Raw genomic sequence first — 25,929 nt, 5'->3', positions numbered from 1 at the left:
GCTCAGTCTGCATTCACCATAAGCAAATAACAGGGTCCAAAAAGGGGACTGAAATCAGAAACATTAATTCCTATTCTACAAAATTGCAAGAGAAGTGAAAATTCTATGTAATTGCATTGAAATTAGATTTTTGTCAGTAAAGAACTTTGCATTATACACCTTAACTCTAACATGGAGTAGGAACACCTTTTCACACGTGCCTAAATTGTCACATTTGCATACAGCAGTCAAATAATCAAAGGAATCCTTTACCTAATGAATGCAAGATCAGATTCTAAGTTGTACCTCTGAGACTTAATTTTGTGACACTGATCTCCAACTTTCAATCAGCCAGGGTTTAAAAAAAAGAAAATGTTTCTCAGGGAAGAAAACATCTTGCAGTTTCAAATGATGTAATTTCTACAATGGAAAATGTCTCTTCCATTGTTACATTTTATTATTTTCAGATGTTTTTGGTTTAGCTGGGAGGCCTTGCTTAAACTTTCCATTTACTGTAGATATTGCAGATTAAGCTTGCATTTTACAAATATTCAGAAGCAATCAAAGTTTTTGGGCATCCAACTGCTAAGTGTGAGGTAGCTACATGGAGTCTTTGGTAGTACTATGTCTAAAAAGTCACATTACAGTATGATCCATCAGTTAAAAATATTTGAAATGAAGTAAATTACCAAGGATTCACCTTCATATTTTTCATGTTATTTATGCTACAAGGCACAAAGGCTGAAGAGATCTGAAAATACTGTCTGTATCTAGCATATAAACCAGGTTTTAAATTTTAGACGCAAAGAGGAGACACAGCTCAAGATCTTGAAGAAGATGAAAAGCAAAATTTTAGGTCACGCCCAAAGGTCACTCACTGTTAGTCCTAAGAAGAAAACTGCACGTTCAGAGTAATGCAGTGTCGGGGACTGAGGAATGATAACACCCACTCTGGAAATACACACCCGCTCTGAAAGCACAGGGAAGACAACAGAAACAGCATACTGTGTCTCTTCCCCAACATGAGAAGATAATTAGGGAGGAAGAGCAGAGCAGAAAGGAAAAAGCAGGCTACAAGGGCTGGATATCATGAGCGCAGGGAGATGTGTCTTTTTAGGCATGGCAGGGAAATGTTTCTCTGCAGCCAGAGATTTATAGAAAGACAACAGAAAGATTTCTGCATGAGAAGTTTAATCTGACAGTTTTAAGGTGTGAAGAGAAGGTCTGGACATCAGCTATAAACATTTTTCCTTAATGAGGTGTACTTATTGAAAGCACAATGAATTGGAGGTACTTTGCGAGCCTGTTAGTTATATTAGAGCCTGACTTCCAAGAAGCACCTGGAGCTTCTAATAAAGTCAGTAAAATAAATGTTGTTCATCACCTTTGAAAAATCAGAACACTTAATCTCACTTGATTCTTGTAGGCTAAAAATCAGCATAATGCAAGACAGATGTAGGATAGCTTTTACTGGTAGACAATGTTAGCTACTGTAGCACTGTACTCACATTAAAATGGTATTTTACACCTGCCTCCCAAGATGAAAAAAATCAGGCAGAGAAGAGACCATACATGGTCGACAGACTGCAAAATTTTCTATCCCTCCTCAGCCCTGATTAAGACTAGATGACCATGTTTATTAAGCTACTGACTGGAATGAGGAAATCTCTTGTCACCATCCATTTGTTTAGGACACCTAATGTCCACCACAGCCTACTTGAAAACCAGCTCAAAGCTGATTTTCATAAAATACACATAAAATAAAATAAATACATATAAAATACAAAGCTGTGCACATATAGGAAGAGCCTGCATTGTGTGTTAAGATGCGCAGGCAAAATACAATCCTCAGGACACGTTTTCTTAAATCTGAAGATGACAAAGTATCCACAATAGTGATTTGCCCAATAACCTGCCACATAAGTAGTCAACAGTTTCTTTTTTGTAAAATAAATTTCATACTGCAATGGCAAAACACACAAAGACACTAAAAAAAAAAAGGTAAGATTGTCACAGTATCAAAGCCAGACGCTGGGGTGAAGTGTCCTTATTGGGACACATAATGCAGCTGAAGTTTCAGAGAAGAATATTCCCTTTATACGGATTATTATTACCACCTCTTCTTTTTTTTCACTTTATATTTAAGATCAGTAAGAACTGATCTTAGTGATATCCCTCCTGCTTTTTCTGAAATGTATCCAAAATCCTTGTTGCATAGCTTTTAACACCTCAGCAAGTTTAGCAGCATGTCAAGATTTCCAGCCAGTACCTTAACACAGCTTTTTCGAACGTGCCGATAGTGTTAGAGCGTGTAAACTCCACTGGTGTGAAGCGACAACGTGTTGAAACTTGGCTATGAACTGACTTTAAGCACCAACGTCTTCGTTTTCCATGGGGTTCGTCAAAATGCTTTGTGCCAATCCCTACCTGATGCAGACTTTACCATTTACCCATGCTGCTTTTATTCTATTCAATTTAATTTGACTGTTTTCCTTCCAATTTTCAACAGCTCATTGCTTCATAAGGAATATTTAAATTCCCGCTTTATTTGTTATTTCCATTGACTTTTCCTTTGCTTTCTTTTGGGTCTTTCATGCTTTGAACACTTTGCGTATCACTGACTATTAGGTGGCTAATCTCTATAATGAGTCATATAAAAAAAGGTCAGCAACAGGCTTTTACAATCCAGTGTTCCTAAGGAAGTATTTGCCTGAAAACATAATCATTTTCTTCTACCTTTACTAGACCATGAAAAAGCATAACTACACTAGAAACATATTTAATATAGATCCAATAACACTTAAGCAAAATATCAATTACAATTGGATCACATTTTATTGTTATCAATTTAGTTAATACAGAATTTATTAATTTATTATTAATACTTAAAAAGGTAAGCTATTTTAGATTTCTGCTCACACTCTGCTTTCCATTTTATGGAAAGATAGATATCTGTCATCTATGTCTATCTAGCATTTTAAAAGTTTCAAGTCCTTAACTAGGAAACTCATGCAAATAATACCGCCCTTTACTTGCATTTAGAACAACCAGAAAATCCAGACCACTAGAACCTTCATTGGTTCTTTGGGAGGAATTACAGAGCAAACCAACCTGAGCATGCAACTTATAAAAGAGGAAAAATTAGTGGCCTCACAAAGGACTTAAGGCAAACCTCTTTCTTGTCAAATGTTCCTTTTCTTAATTTTGGTAACATATTTGTCAGTTACATGCTTTGTGCAGTATTTTTTGTTTTGGCCACGTTCTTCGTCAATGCATTTAACTCTTCTTTGACCATTTTTCAAATGATGATGATGATTTCTATAACTATATGAATTATTAACTAAGGCCTTTCAAAGAAGGAATTGTTCTTGTTATGCTATGCAACTGCTTGTATGGTATTATTCCAGTTTTACAGGTTAGATGACTCAAACATTTTTGAACAAGAAATAGAAAGAGGAACTGCAGCTTTCCAGGTTAAAAAACTACATTCTTTAAACAGCAGGAGTCATTTGCAAGCACACACAAACCCATGTCATGGCAGCCCTGATGAGTGTATAAGAACATCATGAATCAAAATCTGCTTTTACTCTAAAGAAAATATTCATTTGTTTCTATTGAATTATTGGTACGTTTCCTATATTGATGCAAGGCCACATTGGCATTATGGCCACACAGAAAAATGGTGACAAACATTCATTCAGGGCAAAAAACATCACACCATTTTGGTATGCCAAAAAACCAAAGCTCATGATGCTTCGGGGCAGTTATTAATCAATATCTAAAGCCATAGACAAAAATGTGTTGACACCATACTAGACGGGTCATAGAACAGTCAACTATTTAATTGTGTTAAGTTGAGCAATCTACAATATATGTTCACCAGATCATTTAGACATCTTATTATGAAAATGTCCTGGGTATGGCAAAACCCAGAAGGGGTTCTGGGGGGTCTGTAAGTTCAGGGAATGAGAACAGGCCCAACATCAGCTCACATAGCCTTGAAAACTTGTAAAAATTGGTAACATGCCATTATTTCACTGTTGTCAGAACAGCAGCTTTTCTCACTGTTTTCTAACTCCTTTTTATAAGAGAACTCAGATGCCATGTGGTAACAAGTGGAGTAACAAAGCTTACCCACCCCTATACCCCCAACCATCAATGACTCAGTCTGCATACAAATATATGACAAATCATGCACATAACACTGTGGGCTTTATAATTATGACACAAGCTCAAACTGTGAATACAGGACAATCCAGGACATCAATGCTTAACACAGGGGCATCATACAAAACTGTCACACAGAACTTCAGTGAGATCTGTCCTATAGTGATGGCATTATGGTTTATTTTCAATTTGTTCCACCAATGATTACATTTTTAATTTGATTAATCTGAATTTAAAAAATAAATGTGAATTTCAATTACAGTTGAATTCTGGAAAATTCCTATCCATTCCTTTATTTTCTTAAATGAAAAGTCCACTATAAATCTATATTTTCTGAGGAACTTTTTGGGAGGTATACCAGGTTTGGCTAGAATGGAGTTAATTTTCTTCACAGCAGCTGGTAGAAGTGCTGTGTTTTGTACTGGTGACTAAAACTGTGTTGGGAACACACCAGTGTTTTGGCCATGGCTGAGCAGTGCTCACACAGTACCAAGGTCTTCTTTCTTTATCCTTTTCCCACTCTGCTCTCCCCAGAAAGTAGGCTGGGGGTGGTCAAGAGGGCAGGAGTGGACCCGAGCTGACCAGAGGGATATTCCACACCATAAGACTTCATGCTCAGCAAAAAAAGCTGGGAGAAAGGAGGATGAAGGGGGGAGGTTTGTGGTTAGGGCATTTGTCTTTCCAGGTAACTGTTACGTACCCCGCTTTCCAGAAAATGGTTTAACACCTGCCTGCCATTGGGAAGTAGTCGATAAATTCCTTACTTTGCTTTGCTTGCGTGCGGCGCTGTGCTTCACCTATCAAACTCTCTTCGTCTTGACCGACAAGTTTTCAGTTTTTCCCTTCATCTTCTTTCCCCCATCCCACTGCAGGGGAGTGGGGGCTTACCTGCCAGCCAGGGTCAACCCACCACAGGGGCTGTTTCAAGTCAAGATTTGAAAATCTTCATAAAACTTAGATTGGAAAACAGTGAAAGTCTTGTTCTTGCATTTTCATGCTGTACTCTAAGGACAGTTCAAAGCTTTCCTTTTAAAGACTTCTTTTCAAAACTTGGTATTAGTAACAAAAAATGTCATATAGAAGAACTGGAGGAAGTAGAACATTCCGAAGACAATTATTTGTTTCTATACAAGGAATCCATGACTTAGTTTAAAAAACAGAAGATTAACATAAACCAATGAAGCAGATTAAGTCAGAGGGCAAAACAAAGGCACAGGCCCCACAGAGGCAGAGTATGACTCTATTACCAAGTTTACCAAAATGTCTGTATCCTCACATGAAAAAAAAGCAAGAAATTGCAGAATTCCTGTAGTTTCCATTTCTAAACCCATCCCCACACGAATCTGAATTTAAAAACTTTCAGAGTCAAGAAGTATGCAATAAGCCTCCTTTTTTCAACAGCTTGGTTTTAATTGATGTAAGAATACTAGTAAGTATAGCATTGTGGAAAGAACCAATGTGGCTTTTGTGAAAGAAAATCAAACCCTATATACCTAGTGTGGTTCTTTAATGAATCAACACATGTACTAGGCAGAAGCAGATACAGTCTGGCGGGATACCCAAAGGACCTCAATCGTAGGCTCTTCAAGGCACGAAATAAGAGGCAAGTTCCTTACACAGGTAAGAAAGAAGAAAGAGGAAATGGGGAGTGTGTGACTAATTTTCACACTGGAAGGAATGCTGGGACCCATGGTGATTCACATATTTCTAAAATGACCTCAGGAGTGAAGAAAGGGACAAAGCTGGCCACAAGCACCGTGGAAAAATGAATGACAAGGTGTTAAAAACAACTATAATGCCACTTGCTCAGAAAAATCCTGAGCCACAGAATTATCCAACCCTGGGAAAAGACTCTGGGAAATGCCATTTTTCCTCTTAAGCTGACTCTTGGCAGCGACAGGATCCTAGGCTAGACTGCACCTTTGGTCTGACTTTGTGCAGCTCTCCCATCTGCTGTGACTTCCTCTCCAGGCATTTTCCAGAGCTTCTTTTCATTCATCTAATGTTCTTAGACAATACAAACCTTGACACAACATGGAAAGTGTTTCAAATTATACCTCAGCATGATCTCTTTAGGGGTAGAGTTTTTCAAGTAACTTTTTTCAAGTACTTATAAGCAATAAAGAAATGCAACAGAATTTCAAACATTCATAACCATTATAGAAATAAACAACTTTCAACATTCCTGAATTACCCAGAGGATCTCTCAAGCCTCCTCTAACACAATACTTCTAAATTTATCAGTAAATCTATTTGTCTAATTTGTCCTAATACATTCCACAGTCACAAAAGCAAATAATTTAATGTTTTCTTCATTTTTACAGTACTTCAGAACTGGGTTCATATTTAAGCTATTTCTGATTTTTTTCCAATTTTAAAATTTGCCTACAATGCCTACATAAGCAATACAAAACATTAGCACTTGCTGAATTTGACAAAGTTTTCCTGCACACATAAATATTTCAGGGGGCTTTGCACTTTCTTTGTTAAAGATAATCCCTGTTGACAAGTGTCTCAATTTTATTGTGATCTCTAACTTACCTAGACACTCTGCAAATATCTCCAGATTTTTTTTCCCGGACATACTACACTTTAATTATTTTAATAAAATCAGTAATTTCCTCCTTTTCCTGAAGAAATTATTTTTTCTTCTGAAACTCTAACAAAGACATCATGGTTTTACTCAGGTCCTTTAGTCTCACCCCACAACTAACTTAAGGGAAAAAAAAAGTCATGTTCTAATGCATCTGACAAAGAGTAAAATTTTCACTGAGGAAGGAAAGAGTTAAGACTAGACAGAATTGTCCAAAGACACCATCTTCCCTCTCTGCAACACATTCCACACTCATGGTTGTGGTCCATTGCTCTGTATTATCAGACCCTTGTTTTACTTTTCAGTGAACAATCTCTAGATGTGGAACATAATCCAGTCTAAGTGCTACCTCAGAGATAAAAAACCCCAACGTCTCGTGCTCTCCTGGACTTGTTCCTTCTGTAGGTAATAGAAAACACTACTTTTCAAATATAGATTTAAAATACATGTATATATGAAGAAAATATATCTACTTGTCATAAGTATAGAGTATAACAACTCTGCTAGTTGTTTCTTTCATGTCACAGAGCAGTGTAGCTACAGTGCTTCCCTTTTAAACCCCAACTTGAAGTGAAGAACTTTCCCTACGCCTGAGTTGCAGGAGAGCGCCATTTCACTCTGGTGAAAATTCTCAAGTCCTTGGAAAAGGTTATACAAATCTGTATTTTCATCCCTCTTTCACAGACCTAGTTTAAAAGCATAAGATTTCTGCTTTTATTTCTAAAACAAATTACAAAAACTCCATGTCTATAACACTTGAATACTTATCTGTCATATGCCTCAACTAACTGAAAAGTATTAAAGATTTCAAGTGCTTCAATATCAGCTATGGTAAAAAGTAACAAGGCTGCTTCACTGAAGGATTTTTACCTTTTTCTTTTGCTGGTGCTTACTGTTTCTGGATAGAAACATAGCATCATTCAAATTTCAGAGGGTTGGGGTTTTTTTTTTTTTTTTCTTTTTTCCTTCTTTTTCCTCCCCAGTTTCAGCTCTGGAGGAACTTGTAACTGCTCTGTACTTCTCAAGATAGTTTACCAGGGCTTTTGGAATCGGGAGGTAGGCAGGGACTACTGATAAATTGTGCCATTCAGAAGTCCCTCAGAACTAAGGATGCCCATAGCTATCTGCTTCCTTCAAGGTTTGTTTTCTCCACAAAAGGAAAGGAAGGAACCGATTCTCCAGTCACACCACAGCCTTGTAAAAAAGTACAGTTCCCTACTACTGTTGGCTTCCCATGAAGGCCCAGATTCAGTTTAAGCTTCCTTCCCTCTTCTCATTTGTAATAACAGGCCACAGGAGCTCTCCAGACCAGCGATTATGGTTGCTCAGTGGATTCATACAATGGAGCTTTGATCCCCAACATGGACTTCAGCTCTTAACGAAATGACTACGCTGCCGTTGCATCTGTGAACTGTAGGTTCAGACTCACCAAGTCTGCTACCATGATAATTTCTGTCCAAAATAGCATAACCAGCTTTCGTCTTCTGCATTCAGAGACAACATGTACTACACTCACTGTGAGAATTATTCAAGTAACTTACAAGTATATGCTATGTATTACTAGCTTTCTAGCATCAAGTGACTTCTAGCCTAAGGTACAAATAAGTATTGATAGATACTTACCAGACTTGAGTATGGTAATGCAACCAGAAGAGAAACGGGCAAGAAGGAGGGAATACTAAGTACCCAAAGAAAGGAAAAGAGACAACAAAGAGAAAGATATTGACTGGGATTACACTACTTTCTTAATCATTATTGCCAACGGCACGTTCAGCATTATCCACGTCTTCTTTTAAACTGCAAAATCTTTTGCGCAGCTAGGAGAGAGAAATTTTCAGATACCTGCTAACAACAAATAAACATTAACTCTGTAGACATCTTGTGGGGTTTTTAATGCTTGAGGCAGTTACTCGTCAGTTTGTGAAAGGTGAGGGAAGGAAAGGCTGAAAACCTTGTTATTGGAGCTAATGATTGATGGCAAAACCAGGTAATGTAGTGCCAAAGTCCTGTAATCCTAGTAGCTATTGATATTTAAGGGCATGAAAGCAGCTTTCTGAATTTGCCCTTCAGAACTACTGTAATCCATTGAAGATCGATGTATGCAAGTATCTACAGGTCTGCACTTGTAGAAGGAAAAGGAGTTCTCTGAACAGGGACTGCACTTAACTGTATGTATTATAAACATCAGATGACACCTCTAGTCTCAAACAAACAACTAAAATAACTAGCAGGTTCTTCTAACACAGATAATCTGACTTATTTTCCTGAATCAGGTACTTACTGTCAGAAAAAAATTCCACCTCTTATTGCTGCAGGTATTTGCAATTGTTATCTCTTACTATGTCCAAGAGAAATTAGAGGTGTGCTTTTTTATTTTAAACTGAAGCTTTTTTAAAAATACCACCACCACTGTGGCATTTTGCATACAATGAACCTTCCACTATGCATGGAAAAAGCTGATAGAAAAGTTTTTTAATAGAGAATTTAGAAAATAAACTAAGCAGGAAAGCATGGTGAAAATTGAAAATTTTAGGAAGATTCACATGTTGCAGAACTTTACTGCCAAGTTATTTTTAGCTAAATTGATTAAACTTAATTGATTTTAGTTAAATTAGACTTCAAGTTCATGATGTAATTCTTGTGTTTACCCCGCAGTGATGAACACCCCTGTGAACTGGACCATGTAGTTCAAGTATGCTACAGAGAATTAATATTTATTCTTTTCACTCAACAGGCCCCGAATGACTCCTTTACGAACTTGCAGAAAATATCTCAAGACCATATGCTCCACTTCCCAATAGCTAAAAGCAGACTGAAAATGAATTAAACTGGTGGTTAGCAGGTAGGTATTCCACTTACCGTGCGCTGAAAAAAAAAAAAAAAAGACACCAGGACGCATGGCCCTGTGGCAAGAAGAAAAGAAGAATGCTGGTCAATACTTGAAAGCAGAATTTAGTAATTATTTCTCATTTAATCTTATTGCCTTCCTTTCTTCCTGCCTTCTCCTAAAATGCCCTGTATTTTCATTTATATGCATTCATATTTCCTAGGCAATGCAAAATTCAACAGTCTTATACCACCTTCATAAAATAGGCAGGATGACCGCCCTAGTCAAAACCTCAGACTCAAACTCGGGATATTTGGTTGATTGCTAAATCTGCTGAAGCTTCCCTGCTCAGCCTTCAACAAGCAACAACCTCACACGTCTCTGCCTGTCTTGGGGGCAGGGAAGAGAGTAATAATACTTCCTTTGTCCAGTTAGGTCTTCAGAGTGGGGACCTGCTTATGCATACACACACACATCCTATCCCACATAAAGAACCTCTATTTCAGTTCAGGCTAATGGTAGCCACTATAAAGCAAAACCAAGCAAAATTTTAAAAGTTACATTCCCACAACTGCTACAAAAAGAGAAGAGCCTGTTGATCAAAAGAGGATTTTTGCTGATAAGCACCTGAACAAAGTTTACAATCGTTGGGGGACAGCTAAAATAAACCGAGCAACTTGAGAAAAAGTACAGGTCCTTTTATAACCACTCGTGGCTGGCAGACAGGAAATCTCTTGAAAATAACCTGCTATAGCCTGCATGGCATGAAGTTCTGCAGTTTATGAGATAGTAATTACCCTGTAGGGGTAAGACCAAATATACAAGATCTGAATACATCCCCAGAAAGTTTTCACTTCTTCTCATGGTGCCACTACCATCAACTGATATGGAAAAATTGTGTCAAGTTAAAAGATCTTCTGAATGCCAGTCAGAGGAAAGAGTAGTTTCTTAAAACAATTTCATTCCCTCCTTCTTCATTTATACCTAATCACTGTCACTTAAGCACACACAAGCATCTTCAGCAGCGCTACAGACTAAATATGAATTGTATGCTTTCTTTATAATAAAAATACATTTCAGAAGTACTGAGACCAATATAAAATTGTGTCAGTTTGCTGTAAGCTTAATTTTATTCATGTGTATTATCCCAAAATATCTATAACTTTTAAGTGCCAATCAGTTTCTTCAGCACAGCTCCACTGCAGTTCCATGTTCTTTGTTCTTTCCTCTTTTGTCTCAGTTACTATATACTATTAACACTTTCACTGAGAATGCTTTTTGCTTCCTCCTTACCCCCTTCTCTGTCCTCTTGATTAGCTTCTTCATCCTCTTCCCAGCTTAAAGAAAATCTTTTTTTCTTTTTTTCCTCTTCCCCCCCTTTTTTTCTACTGTCCTTAGACATAGGACCATCACTGGTTATCGTTCTATCAGGGAGGGTCAGATGAAGATAACTGATCTCAAATACAACGTTAGATGTATGATCTCCTACCGCACAAAATTAATCTTTCAGTTACATCCTCTGCCTCAAACCTTTTTCACCACTCTCTGCAACATCCTGTTCTCCAATCCCAGGGACTAGACTGTTGCTGCTCCTCCTAGGACTCTTCAACTGCATGGGCCAAGTTCTTGTAGGCATGGGAGAAGTTCTTGCAAGCACTGCAGAACTGGCATAAAAATTGCTGCCTTGCACAGAGGAGAGTTTCTACTGACTACCTTCATTTTTCCACTTTTCTCACCTGCCCAAGCTTGATAGCTTTATCTGAAATCCTCTCCCTTCTTCAAAAGGATATTCTTCCCAAGCTATGCATTTCTACTCAGCCCAAACCCTTTTTGCTTCCCATTACAAGCCACTTACGTGCAGAGTAAGAGAGCACTGTTCTTTCTCCTTCTCCATGGGGTGAAGGCTGACTGAGATCAGTGACAAGATTCTCCCTTCCCACTGCTACTTCTTCCCTTTAACCCATGATAAAGGAGGAAGAAAACATCATTGCTTTTCCACATACCTCTACAGATCATCAATTAAAAAAAACACGCAGGCCATGTACAGTAATACAAGTATCATTTGCATAGTCTTGAAAAACCAAAGGAACTGGTCACGCTACAAAAAATTGCTCTTACGTGTGCAGCTGAGGATGAGGCCTCTTAATCAATCTGTTTCTTTTTTTCCAATTATTTTTCACTGGGAAAAATTCAACAGCAAAATTTCAACATCTATTTTTTTTTCTTAAACACAAAAAAACCCCACAACAGACAAAATCAAGTGCTTGAATCTTGTGTGTTTACAAATCAAAGACAAGAAGCTGAGCAAAAGAACAGACTTTGCTAGGAAATATAAAAGGTCATTGTATGTATCAGAAAGGAGTGAAGCACAAGGTCCCAAACAGGTTCTGCTTTCTTGTTAACCCAGCAGCAAGTCTCAAGTTAAATACTGTAATCATGCCAGTCATTAGTTACTGCTCAGCCTCCTGTCTCCAGCCCGGAAATTAGTCTGCTCAGAGCCCAGATAGCTGAACAAGCAGTCACGTTTTATCATATAACTGAGGCTGGGAGGCCAATCTGAAGGAAAGCTACATATGTTCTATATTAGGAAGAAAATACCTAATTTAAAAGAACTTAATTTACAGAACAATAAAAAGTATACATTTAAAACACAGTGATGTAAAAAAATAACATAACAGAATCTCTTGTAACTCTGATGTGATTTGCAAGGGAAGTTCACATAACCTTAAACTATAAAATTTTAGTTAAAGAGTTATAAACTGTTGGTAAACTCAGGTTAAAATTAAACTACAGAGCCATTTCTTACTGTAAAGTATAACAGGCAAATATTGCAACCAACAGATGAAGACATCATTGCTTTTTGCATTTTGTTGGAAAGCACAAATTTCTTATCAGAAGTGTAAATTACAAATTACTGTTGAACAGAACAGGCATTTAAGGTAGCTTTTACAGTTTTTTCTTGTACTCCAGCTCATGTGAAGCATAAAAAAATTAACATTTACAGTTACTATTTTTATAGTCATTACCAAGATATACTACAGGAGTCATCTTTCTTTAACTAAGTAAATTAGTAACAACATTTTTTTGAATGTGAGAAAGTCTAGGCAACACCAAGATGAGACTAGGTGAAATTTTACTTAGCCCTGGCCACTGTTGTAAAAGCATATTATATTATTTTAGATATGCAAATTATGGAGCCAATTATATATATTACATATGTTATATTTTTGTGACAGTGACAGAAGCAAACTTGGCTTACTAACTCCAATTTCAAGTAAGGAAATGTAAACTTTTAATTAAAACTACTCAACTTCCAAATAATCATGTAATGTAGCTTAAAACTTGTATAATTATCATCCTACACATACAATTGAAAGGCTAAGACTTTCAAGAACGGCTAAGAAATATGGATGACAAAATACTGATGTTTAATTCCTTCACATGGCTTGAATTCTGCAGCTTAAGGTTTCACAACGAATTGTAAGAAAGCAATTTTCAACGCTTTCATTACCACAAAAGTTAAGTTATGATACCCATAGGTACTAGAAACTTTTAAATAAGTCAACCTATTTCAAGTAGAAGCATTGTTATTAAAAACCCTGAGCCATCATCACAGCTGGAGTCTGTCATATGTATTAAGGTTAACTCCACAGTCCTGAATCTAGTCAGAGAATAGAAGCAAATTTTAACTTATTGCTTCTATCTGGGACAAAAAGCAAGCTTACCAAGTTGTCTGGCAATAAATTTTAAAAAGTATCTGAATGCAATCAATTAAAGCAAAAAAAAAAAAAGAAATCAATTTGCAATATTACAATTCTATCATGTTCTATTTCAGCTATATATATCATCTATCTTGGATACATAGCTTTAGATTGCTGAGTTTGGACAAATGTAAGCTCCTGCTGAACTAAGGGTCAAACTATAAAGCAACCTAACGTTGTCCAATCCCTTGAAAATCCATCCTAAACTGACAGACTTGGTAGTCTCTTAGCTAGAAGGCAGGTGTACATTCTACAAAGACATATTTCTGAAAATGGTTGTAAAGATTAGCAAGAGTTTTTAATAGAATAATTCCTCCTATTTCCCACTAACCAAAATATAAAAGATTTGAGTCCTTGTGCTGGATTCATAAGAAGCAACTAGAAAGAATGGGCTGGTTCTAACATGTAATAGCAAAAACCTAAACCAACAGCGCTGAACAAAAGTTAGTAAATCTAATTTTAAGAATGAGAGCGACAAGTAATTTGAGACAAAGAAACAAACTCATCCTTTACATTTCTCTGTTGCTTGTGACATCTAGTGGGTATACCAAACAGCCTGGAATAGCAAATAGAAACTCCAGCTTTTCAAGTGTTTGGTTTAGTTATTTCCTTGATCTACATGGAAAATATTTCCATTTCACAGTCAACAAATGTAAAAAAATGGTGCAAGATATTTTTGCAATTTATATATAGCTTTAAGCCCTTTAAGAGCTGAATTTGAAGCACAGAATTCCACCGGATTCCCTCCAGAAGCCACTTCTAAATACATGAATGACAAGAAGGTGTTCAGGAGCAGCCAGCATGGGTTTATCAAGGGCAAATGTCACCACTGCTTTCAACCCTGAGGTCACCGATGCAGAGGACAAGGAGAGGGCAGTGGATGTTGCTTGACTTGAGCGAGGCTTCGGAGACAGGCTCCCATAGAGAGATTGTGATTGGTGAGATACAGGCTGAATAAGTGAAAAAAAGATAAGGTGAGTGAAAAATTGGCTGGCCTGGTGGCTCAAAGAGTAGTGATCAACAAAGTCCAGCTACCGACCAGGAAACTAGTGCAGTCCCTCAGGGATAAGTACTGGGACAAGTAACAATTTAATATCTTCATTAAGAATCTGGGTGATGGTAAAAGAGCATACTGTCAGCAAGACTGCAGATGACATCAACTTGGGGACCAGTCAATACACTGGAGGGCAGGGCTACTACTCAGAGTGATCCAGACAGCTCAGAAAAAATGGGTGGACAGTAATCTCATGAAGTTCAGCAAAAGCAAAGGAAGTCTCACATCTGGAATGGAATAACCTGATGGAACAACATAGGCTGGAGGCTACCTGCCTGCAAAGCAGCTCTGAGAAAAGGATCACAGTGGTCCTAGTAGACAACACCCCAAACATGAAGCAGCAGCATACCCTTGCAGCAGAGAAGGCCAGCTGCATGGGCTGTGTCGGGATGAGTGTAGCATCCAAACCAGGGAAGTGGTCCTTCACCTCCATTTGGCACTTGTAAGACTGCATCTAAGCACTCTGTCCAGTTTTGGACTCCCAATACAAGAAAGTAACGGACATACTGAAAAAAGTCCAAGGGAGGGCCACCAGACTGGTCAGGGAGATGGAGAACTTGCCCTTTGTGGAGAGGCTGAGAGATTTGAGTTCATCCAGCCTTAAGAAGAGAAGTTTTCAAGGGGAGTTGAAGGAGAAATTGAAGTCAGACTTTTCTTGGAGGCTCACAGCAATCAGACAAGAGGCAACAAATACAAGCTGGAACATGCAAAATTGCTAACCGATATTAGGGATTTTTTTTTTTTTTTTCTACCATGAGGTTGGTCAAATACTGGACGAAGCTGTCCAGGGATTTTGTGGAATCTCCACCCTTGAAGGTGTTCAAAACCTGCCTGGACACGGACCTGAGCAGGCTGATCTTATTAGACGTGCTTTGAGCAGGTACTGCACTAGATGGCCTGTGGAGGTCTTTTCTGATTTAAATTAGTTTATCAGTCTAAGAAGTCCACTTCTGCCCTGAGTGAGTGTCTCATCCACAGCTAACGTGAAATAAGAATGAGACTTTCTATTTTCTATTAGTGCAAATGATCCCATCCCCCTTTCTAGTATTGACAACATTTTGAATATTTTAAAGGAGTAAGATAACAATAGTACTTTGCATTTCACACTATGGTCCTCTTTGGTACCCTTTTTGATAAGAACATTTATTTGCAAACACACCAACATCGAGAAAAAGAAAAATATTTCTGCTAAGCTCTTCAGCATCATCTTTGATTATTCTTGAAAACTTGATGTTAAAGGATGTACCACATTGTTTTGATAGGCAATCCTCACTATATCCACTCATCAAAAATCCTCTCTAAATAGACAGCAATTTGGGTTACACTTACCAGTTCGATGCACACAGAATAGGTTCTACAATTGTATCTAATGTTGAGCAGTTCTACATTACTATATTTCCACCATATTGGTTTCAAAACACAAACAATGATTTATTAAAAAAGCAAGAAATATACATTTCTGGGAGTGGAAGCAGGTTTATTCCAAATCATTACATATGGACTTAGTGCCTTAAATTATTTCTGTGCTAATCACATAGTGTAACACTGAAAATGTTTTGTTCAGCATCATTAGAGATACTGACAAAGTCAGTTTTAAGCCCATGAAGGAAGGCTGAGGGACTTCTCCATAAAATTTTAAAATAAAATGATAGTTTAGTCCCCAACTCATGAAGGCACTGTAAGTTAAGCAATGTCTATGACGTCTTCTTGAATAAGAATGGTTTTAGGAACTTATCTCAGTATTAGAGTAATTGGTTATTTTTTTGCTCCATCTCTGACTTTCTCCTAGAGGATAGAACTAATCAAAGCAAGTAACTTCCCAATTTCCTCTTATGAAAGAAGTGTCATACAGAAAAACAATCTTTTTATTAGTTACACTTACACAATTCTACCACTATCAGAAATTTTGCTGTAATGTTATTTCATGTAGCTGAGAGCAAAATATCTTTTAACTATTATATGACCAAAATAAGCAGCCTAAATTATCTCGAATTCCTACCAATTGTGACAGCTTTGTACTTGCCAATCTGAAATGTGGCTACCAGACTAAAAATTAAGGCACTTGCTAATATTACAAATAATACATGGTTTACTGGAAGCTTACTGGTTCAGCCACAAAAATACACAGTATAAAATATGTACATACTGTACCGCTGCATAAAACTGCTCATAATTTCCTTATTTCTTTCCTTTACCTCTTTCACACTGAGGCCCAGTAAATCCGTAGACACATGCACAGCGATTAGGTCCAATACACCGTCCTCCATTCTGGCAGCCATTTTCACAGACAGCTTTAATTAATAAAAAAAAGTTTTAAATGTTATAATAATGATATTTCAAAGATTACCATATGTGGTACTCAAAAGTAATTTTCTCCTCTCAGCTGCTCTCTTTCTGGACCTAAAGATCAAATTGATCTCTTTCCTACCCATCATCACCAACAATAATGATTGTTCAAGTCAAATTCCATTAACCCAAACTCCATTACCACCTGTTTAATGCTAATTGCAAGCAGCTGTTTAATTAATCACATTCAGCACAGATTCTTAGCAGATGTTTAACTTAAGTATATTTTTGAACAGCTGTGCACTAATCTAGTCACTAATCACAAGAATTTATATCCATCACTGAAGTTAGCAGATAAAAACTCAACTATTTTGAGGTCTTTTGAGCATATTAAGTTGTGCTATTCAGTCACAACAGCAACAAACCTTTCAGACTCCCCAAGCCTCCCTTCTTGAGAGACAGATAATTCAGCTCTCAGAGGTGATACTGCTGGCAGAAGTGATGTTTAGAGAAAAGGGAAAAGAATTACCTGTTTAACTCATCTTTAAGTACCTTCAAAAACTCTTTTTCCTCAAAGATCCCATCAAGAAATAAAACAATTTTGGGGGAGTACAAACCCACAGTATATACAGATGGAGAAGGTACTTTACAGTCATGGGACTTCAGAGCACCCACTCATGCCATTTATCAGCTGTGTGAATCAAGAACAAAGCCTCCTGCCAAAGCACTGAAATCTTCTCAATTTGAAAGGAAAACAGTTCTTCAGTGAGGTTGAAAAATACCTCTAAAAGTGCTTTAAATAGCTAATTCTGCCCATTTTCAGGCTCATTGCTTCCAGGACATTTAGCCTTCTTCAGAATTAGCACATGTTCCAAATCAAAGTATTTCACCTTAAAGGACAGTCCCACCATTTTTAAGTGGCTCTGAACAACACCAAAGAGATTTGGACCTGTAAGTCTCTAGGCTGCCTTCCTATGCAGGTGTCCCTAGTTTGAAGGTGGCATTTGTAGCATATTTGAGTATCCAGTGCAAAAGAACCTCAGCAACCTAGAGAAGGTAAACATTTCAAACTGGAAAAAATGTAGACATGCCTTCTATACCACAATGGAGGCATATATCACAATCATAAAATATACTGCTTGTGGAAATGTGATAAAGCCTTCCTTCTTACCAAGAACTATAAAACTTAATTACTTTTTAATGAGAATGCATATCTTATGCATAAAATGAAGATACTTCTCTGCATGTGTTACCTTACTGAATTAATGGACTTTAAAGAGACAATTAACTTCAGTAGATTTAAGACACAACTACATTTCAGTAAAAATAAATGAAGACATTTACATTTTTCAGACCTTCATTCCATACTGTGTCTAGACGACAAATACTCAATCTTACTCAAAATTTTAACTATCCTATACACTGAGACCAATCTTCACAGTTTGTCCAGATTTTCTGGATTGCTTCAGAGTCACTACTTGAAAATCCAATTCTCTTTTCATTTATTCACTGGAAATATGGTCAGCAGGAAGGGGATTTACTTAAAAGTAAATCTGACTGCGACTAGGGACACACTTTAGGATTACAATTATTACCTAAAATTTTAGAGAATTTTACCCAGGTAGAAATAAAGCAAGAACAAGACTGCTCTCCAGCATCTGCACAAACGATTAAGACAAAAGGATGTTCTTCCACACTACTCAGTCTAACTGTTCTTTGCATAGCTGCTTTTTGTTTGTCTCTAGTTCCTACAGACTACCTTCAGCAATTAATTTCTCAGCTAATTAGTAGCCAGCTGGCCTCAGAATACACTTTGAGTCTTTCTTCATCCCTGCAACCTTTACTGATTTTTATTGTTTGCTAAATTTGTAGACCTTGTAAACACTGGACTGTGAGATAGGTAGAGCTGTGCAAATAATTGACTTTCTAGCTTGTCTGCCAAACCAAAAAGGTATCCGAAAGCTTGAATTGTATTTAATGTTTTTCCTTAGTCAAGCAGAAAACAGAAAAACATGCTTTAACCTCATTGTTAGGCTGTTCTTCCGAGGTGGAAAAACATCATCAGAGAGTATTAAAATTTAGCCATCATCTGGTAAGAAGAGTGGGACGTATACTGCCATTTCTCCCAAAGGTTTTTCCAAAACTATTAGGTGAATTCGATCCCTAATTTGAATTTTAGAGAATACAAACACATTTCATGCATGAGCCAACTTTCAACTAGACACTATACCCCAAACAGCATTAAATTTCTTGCAGGCATTTAATTATATTTCAGTATATTGGCTTTTTTGTCTTCCTACTTTACCTAAAGAAAGAAGGCTAACTTGCAGGACTTAACATGGATTAATTTTAGATGCAACAGAGAAGGTACTTACGCTGCCCACAGTAAGTTCCCACATAGCCCTTCTGGCACTGGCATCGGTCATCCATGCACGTGCCACCATTCATGCACCTGATGCTGCACTGTTGTACTGCAGCGGAGCACAGGCAGAGAGATACCAGTGTTAGGCAAAAATACGACATTGGGAAGTAAACGTGGTTTTTACAACAGAGACATCTGAAAGCAGACATGAGCTTCGTACAATATATGCTATGTATTTAAGTGTACAGCCAGGTTGTAAACAAAGCTGTCCAAGCTGTAGCTGTTAGTCAGCCATTATTTTAAAAGCAGCCATGAAGAGTTTTTTTTTAGTTTTCCATCACTATATTTAGCAACTTAGAACTTTTAATTACCTTGAAGGCTGTACAGTCTTCATTTCTTAGGAAAATGGAGTCGATGAAAATGTTAATACAACACACACTTATTTTTAAACGTGCTTATTCCTTTAAACACGTATTTTTTTCTTTGATTTGTGACACAGAGCAAACATACATACATGGTATACAAAACTTTACCAAAAACTAGAAATACACCAAAGTGTAAGTTACCTGTGTGTATGCAGTATATGACAAGTCATTTTAAAAGAATTTACACAGTAGTTATTTTTGAGATGACACTCAAAAAGAATTACTTAAAATGAAACCTCTAGTGAAAATAAATATAAGTCCTTACCAGATTTCGATCCACAAGTAGGTGATATTTGTCCACTTGCACAAGTGCACATGTTAGGACGGGAACAAAATCCATCACCACAGCTATTTCTACAAATTGCTGAGGAAGAATACAATTAAAAAGACAGTGATTAAGAGTAACCTTCACCTTAAACTACTGGAAAAAAGCTAAAAGTATGTTAACAGCTTCTTTTTTTAAAAAAAGCTAAAAACCAACCAACACTAGAATGCTCAGTTCATTGGGACAGTTAATATAAACACAAAAGTAAGAGTAAGTTAAATAACGCAAACTGAATTGTAGTATAATCACTATCTCTGACAAATTTTGAGACGAATAGAATCAAGTATGGCATATATAAACACTGGTCTGACTACTGAAACCAGATAATCAACTCTTTCCCTAATTAGAAATACCAGCCTGTGACTCAAGTAATATAAAATTATTAAAATTATGTATTTTAGACCACAAGACCTGTAGAAAACTTTACCAAGAATCCAACATTTGAATGAATATAAACAATATAGATCATAAATGCCAATTTATGGTATAGCTTCTCTCTCACAATTGCTATTTTAGAGGGATTTTAGTGTCTCCTTTTTTTTCTAAGATTACCCATCCTTTACACAAAGCTGTTTTGTGGGAAGCCAATGTCCAAATGCTGGGCTTTGCAGATTTTGCATAGTTTCCCCAAATATAGTTTTCTGTACTCAAATATTTCCACATCATCATTTAGAAACTAACTTTATAAAAGCTCAGGGAAGCCTGTCCACACCATATTACATGTGCGTAACGTGCATACCGTTGTGCTATCCCCTGATGCATCAAAGTCGTGCCTTCCCTCCTCACTCACCAGCCAAGGGAGCTCCGTTGCACAAAGGAACAACAGAACCAGAAAAGCATTAAAGGCTAAATCCAGATTCTAAAGGAGACCCAAACAAATACATCTAAATAATCTGCTGGATTAGCAAACGCACCAAAAGAGAACCTGAAACATTAAGAGCCTGTACAGCACAGAAGAACTCCAAAAAACCTGTATCACGCAAGGGACAGCTTGTAAAGCAAAAAAACAAGCTAGAATCACAGTTTCTTTGTAAATAACTCTCAGGTTTTGAGAGAATCAAATAATCTAGTAGCACAGCCCTACTGAAGGACTACAAAAGGAACAAGATACCTCCCGTAGATAGTTTGCCAAGAATATACCGACTGCCTTAAAAAACTGTCTATATACAAGAAAAGGAGAGGGAAAAAAACCAACAATACCTGGCCATATACATTAACAAAAAAATAAATAAAGCAGAGATAAGACCTTTCCCAGAAAGGTCTTGTGATCCAGTTCTGATTTAGAAAAACATGCATAAATGCAATTCAACTCCCATACGGAAGCAAATTATTTTCTTGCCCCATTACACAATTCAAGTATGTTCCCTGTGAAATTTACGTGCTCCCTTTTACCCTTTCTACACCAAATCAAAAGCTCTGTACTGATGCTGAACATGACCAAACCAGACCAGATTTTGCAAACCCATATCCTCCTTGACATACTCCAATAAAGGCCACATTTTCTTTACAAGAGACAACTAGACAAACATTAGTGGTCCACTGACATCACTCTCCAGGCATCAAAAAGACGCAATGTGGATCATCTACGTTTATCATTAAATTCATCTACAACTATGCCCTAAATGTGAAGGCATGAGAGGTGAAAGAGTTTGTGGGATTTTGCTATTTAGTTGAAATTAGAGACATACCACTGACTGATACAAAATACTTTTTCCATTAGCAGATGTAAAAGTGAGAAACGGGACTTGGATCTAGAGCACTCGACAAACACAGGGAATAGGGCTGTTTTCCTTATATCATTGTTCAGTCCATCTTTACACAATCCAGCTCAATCTCCTCATTAAATGAGGTCTACATTTAGACTATTTTGTTACTTTATTATCTGTCAGGGAATATTTTTTTTTATCAGCTGAAAGCCCTATAGCTGAAAGCATATTTTAAATATGCTTTCATCAGTACAGTTTGTTTAAAGAGAAAGTAAACGCAACCAGACCTTTGTTTTTTAGATAAAAGATCACTTTTAATCATAAATCTGTCACAGACCTCCAACAACCATCATCACGTTATCAAATGAACACACTGTAAGGTCAGAACGGTTTCCTGTTGACCTACCACTAGCTCATAGATGTCTCTTCATGAAATAATACTTTAAAATCACCAGTTACAATCTGCACTAATTACCATCAGCTCACACCCAATAGGAAGTTTGCTAGCTTGTCCGTCATCCTGTGCAGGAGGCTTTGTCTAGCTAAACAGCTCTAGCTAGAGGGACCACCATCTCAACGAATGTTTAATGTCACCATAGAAATCTGTGCTTCTAAACCTTTACCAAAAATACAAACAGAAAAGTGTCATAGCCAACCTTACACATGGTCTGGCAAAATCACTCACCCTTCAAACATGTTAGAGAGCTGCAATTAAGCTCCAGTAAGTAAAGATGAGCTAAATGATGTCCTCTGTGCACGTAAATTAATAGTAAATCAAAGATTATTCTGGATGTGAAGAGACCTGAGACCAAAGTCTTTAAGCAGCACTGAGAGTCACAATTTAATGGTAATTTATAAGGATTTCTGAAAGCACCTAGATCATCGTCTCTCCCTAATTTCATTTGAGCTAGATACCCAATTAACTGAATTTGGAAAACCTATCAACAGCCTATCAGGCAGCCTAAATCCATTTTAAAAATTCCAGTTTACATTTAACTTAGACAATATTGTAAGAGAGAATAAATGTGAACTGAACACTCTGAGGCGCTCCTCTTATTCCGCAGTAGTAGTGATACCAGCATCTTCCTCTGAATGACTCCGTTAACCTCTGCTAGGAAATGCTAGGTCAACATTAGATGAAAATCACTGGTACATGGCATAGTTCTAAGAAATAGCAGCAATGCAAATTTACTCATGTAAAACAAATAGATGTGAAGAGGCTGATAGTCCTGAATCATACGACAACAGCCCAGAAGTCACATTTAAGTTTGCCATTCTTGCCTTAACACTCATTCCTTCCCTAGTTTAACCCCGGATGCCTGCAGTTTGTTAGATGAAGTATTAAAAAGATCTTCATTGCTTACACAGAGGGCAATATGTTCTTGAACCTCAATTCTGAAGTTGAACATACTTATTAGCAAAAGAGAGGGTGACAGGCTAGGATGAATGGCAACAGACTCACAGTAAAATTCAAGGACGATAAGAAGTGTGTGTCTAATATCAGCTTCTATCTAATGCACAAAAAATTCAACTTAATTTGCTATTTCCCTTCTAGGTAGACAATGTTCCCTAACCAGAGGATTGAGCAGATTTCCCCCCCGCTCCTTTTTTTTGCCAAGCCATGTCAACAGCCACGTCTGTCAGCACCGCACCTATTATGACCAGGCAGTAATCCGAGTCTACATGCTTTATAGCTATTAAAACACAGCTAAAAATGACAGGCAAGAGAATAAGCTCCCCAGATGTAAAAAAGTTTTCCATTTGATTGTAATTCCAAGCCTAGCACAGAAGTTTCACAAAACTTCAGATCTGATTTGTTTTTATATCAAGACTTTTTGGCTTTTTTTTCCTCTTACTATAGTTGATTATTTGATTTATGGAAGGGTTTTTCCCCTTTTCCTTTGTTGTTGCGTTCTTCTTTTTAAAAAGTTAAGTGGAGATATGCCTCTTATGAACACACAAAAGGAACTACAGCAATTTGCCAATCTTTTGATTACAAAAAACGTGGACTTGTAAATCTGTAAATTTTTTTTCTTTTTCTTCCTTTTAAAAATAAGGCAAAAGACAGAACTGGCCAAAGTAATTGCAAAATGAATTCTCTTTTCTCATACTAAATGGAGCAGTAACTCACAGAAGACTATTTATTTTTATTATGACCCCTCAGGCAGTAGAAATTCTAAGTCAGACACTTACGAACAATGCACTGGTTTCCTCCAGGGAGCGTTTTCCATCCAGGGCAACAGTACGAATGGAATCTAGAGCCACACACATTTGGCCTGCCACACAGACAAACAAATAGATGTATATACAAATATATAAATCAGTGTAAGTAGAATCCAAAGTTTTATGTGCACACGAGGGAAGAAACCGGCTGCATGAAACAAAAAAAAAGTGTACAGCAAAGGCATCTACAAAAAATCCTCCCCAAAGGGACAAAATCTTCCTTCACTATAAGAAGTTCCAAACTATTTTATGTTTTATTAGTTCAACTGGTTAGCATGAAGAGAAGAGCCAGACTAGTCAACAGCAGGCCACATTCATCCCTGGTTGAACTACTGAGGCTATGCAAGGCATGAGTTTGGCTCTGCATTCATACACACTCTTAGAAGCCTTGCTATAAAAATTGGCTTCACGCTGCCATCTAACACAAGACAGAAGGGATAACTGGTCATAAAGACTAATAAACTAATTCAAATTACCAAGAAGCCCCCAAAACATTGTGAAAAACCTGATTTTGCATAGTTTCTCAGCAGAAGTCAAAGTAAAGCGAATGTCAAAGCATCTTAATATTGCAACACGCTTGAATAAAAAGCCCCGTGTGGTACATCTGTTAGCTGTAACGCAGCCCCGCACAATGTCTGCTTTTAATATAACCGCACTAATTAAAAGACCGTATTTCATAGCCGAGGACAAAATATCCAGTTCAATCAATCACAATTCCTTAGTCACGTAAAGGGGCCGGAAGATAAGATGTGGCGAGGGCAAAAATGAAGACCACAGGGCCAGGTTTGGGGCGGGGGGCGGCGGCAGGGAGGGGGCTGCTCCCTGCGGAGCGGGCCGCGGGGCGCTGCCCGACGGACGGCCCGCCGGGGCTGGGCGGCAGCGGGGAAGGGCTTTCGGGCTGCGGAAGGCGGAGGCCCGAGCGCGGCGCGTCCCTACCCGCGGAGCACGTCCTGCTGTCCTCGCCTGCGGACCCGGCCGGCGGCGGCGGCGACGACGGCGCTAGCGGCCCCGTCCCGCCGGTACGCGGCGGCAGGGTAGGAGCCGCCCGCTCCTCCCGCGAGGCGGACCGGTGGCGGCGGCGGCTTTTGTGGCCCGGCTGCTCCCTGCGCCCAGAGCGCCAGGCAGCCTAGCCACAGGAAGCAGGGCTGCACCCAGAGCCACCGCCGTCTCCCCATCCTGCGGCTGCCCCAGTGGTAAACGGCGGAGGCGGCGGCGGGCGACGAGCCGGGGAGAGGGGTGCCGGTCCCGCACCGCCGTCAGCGGGCACAGCTCCGCTGCTCGTCGGAGGCTTCAGCCGCGGAAACTCTTTCTTCTCTCCTCCCCAGCCTGCTGCCCTGCCGCCGCAGCCGTCAGCGGGACGCGGTGATACCAACAGCGGGGTCCACGTTGCATCCCCCCCCCCGCCTCTCTCCAAAGAGAGGGGGAAATACAGAAAAAGAAGTTGAGTTAGTTGGGATCTTCGTCCCCCTCCCTCCGAAAACGGGAATCCAACAGAACCACGTTGAATTTCCCTAGGAAAAAATAAGGACGAGATGACAATTAACAACAACCGCGTCCAAAGAAATGTGCCGAGACCGAGGGCGAGGAGTGCAGACGCCCCTGCCAAGCCCACGGGGCGGTTTCACAGCGGGCTGGCGGTGCGGGAGAGGCCGGGAGGCGGAGGCGGGGCCGGGGCTGTGCCGGACCCGGGGGGAGGGGGCAAGCGGCTCCGCCGGGCCGGGGGGCGCCGGTTCCGCAGGACGTGTGGGGCTGCGGCAGGACAGGGGAGGGGCGCGGGGGGGGGGCTGCCGGGGGGCCAGCGGGACGGGCACCACACGGAGGGGGCGCGGTGCAGGTAGAGCTGTCCCAAAGGGAATTCTGCGTTTTCGGCGCCTCCTCCCCTCCCAGACCTCTGGGAGGTGTACCGCGAAATGCCACCGGTCCCTCCTCTGCGGAGAGACGGCTAAGGAAAGCCCCCTCCACGGAAAAGCACCCGGGGTTCGAGGGAAAGGTGCAAGTCGAAGCGGCGGGATGAGGCCGGGCAGGGTGAAGCCTAGGGACGGGCATTCTACCTGGCCGGGCGGGCAGCGGCGGGCGCGGGGCCTGGCCGGGCCCAGGCACGGGAGGGGCCGGCAGAGGCCTCCGGACCGGGAGCTTCTTCCCGCCTCACAGCGGTTCGGCCTCGTGTACGGGAGTTTTTGTCAGCACGGCGACAGATTTCTTCAAAACAGTTGAAGAACAG

The 25,929-nt window shown here is 39.1% G+C and overlaps 1 protein-coding gene across 1 annotated transcript in view; it reads right to left on the bottom strand.

The window, feature by feature from the left end:
• FBN2 (fibrillin 2) overlaps window positions 1–24,883 on the bottom strand; it is a gene marked incomplete at both ends in the record, with an annotated part of 177,172 nt that extends 152,289 nt beyond the window's left edge. The window contains 5 exons of the mRNA XM_082013613.1: window positions 16,577–16,672; window positions 19,043–19,138; window positions 19,720–19,818; window positions 23,679–23,761; window positions 24,645–24,883. Coding sequence (XP_081869739.1) covers window positions 16,577–16,672; window positions 19,043–19,138; window positions 19,720–19,818; window positions 23,679–23,761; window positions 24,645–24,883 — 613 coding nt within the window. The remainder of the gene's footprint in view (window positions 1–16,576; window positions 16,673–19,042; window positions 19,139–19,719; window positions 19,819–23,678; window positions 23,762–24,644) is intronic.
• Window positions 24,884–25,929: the final 1,046 nt, after the last annotated feature.

Source organism: Phaethon aethereus (genome assembly GCF_964289735.1).
Source record: "Phaethon aethereus genome assembly, chromosome: Z".
NCBI classification, from domain to species: domain Eukaryota; kingdom Metazoa; phylum Chordata; class Aves; order Phaethontiformes; family Phaethontidae; genus Phaethon; species Phaethon aethereus.
This window is presented reverse-complemented; position numbering and strand designations above follow the sequence as displayed.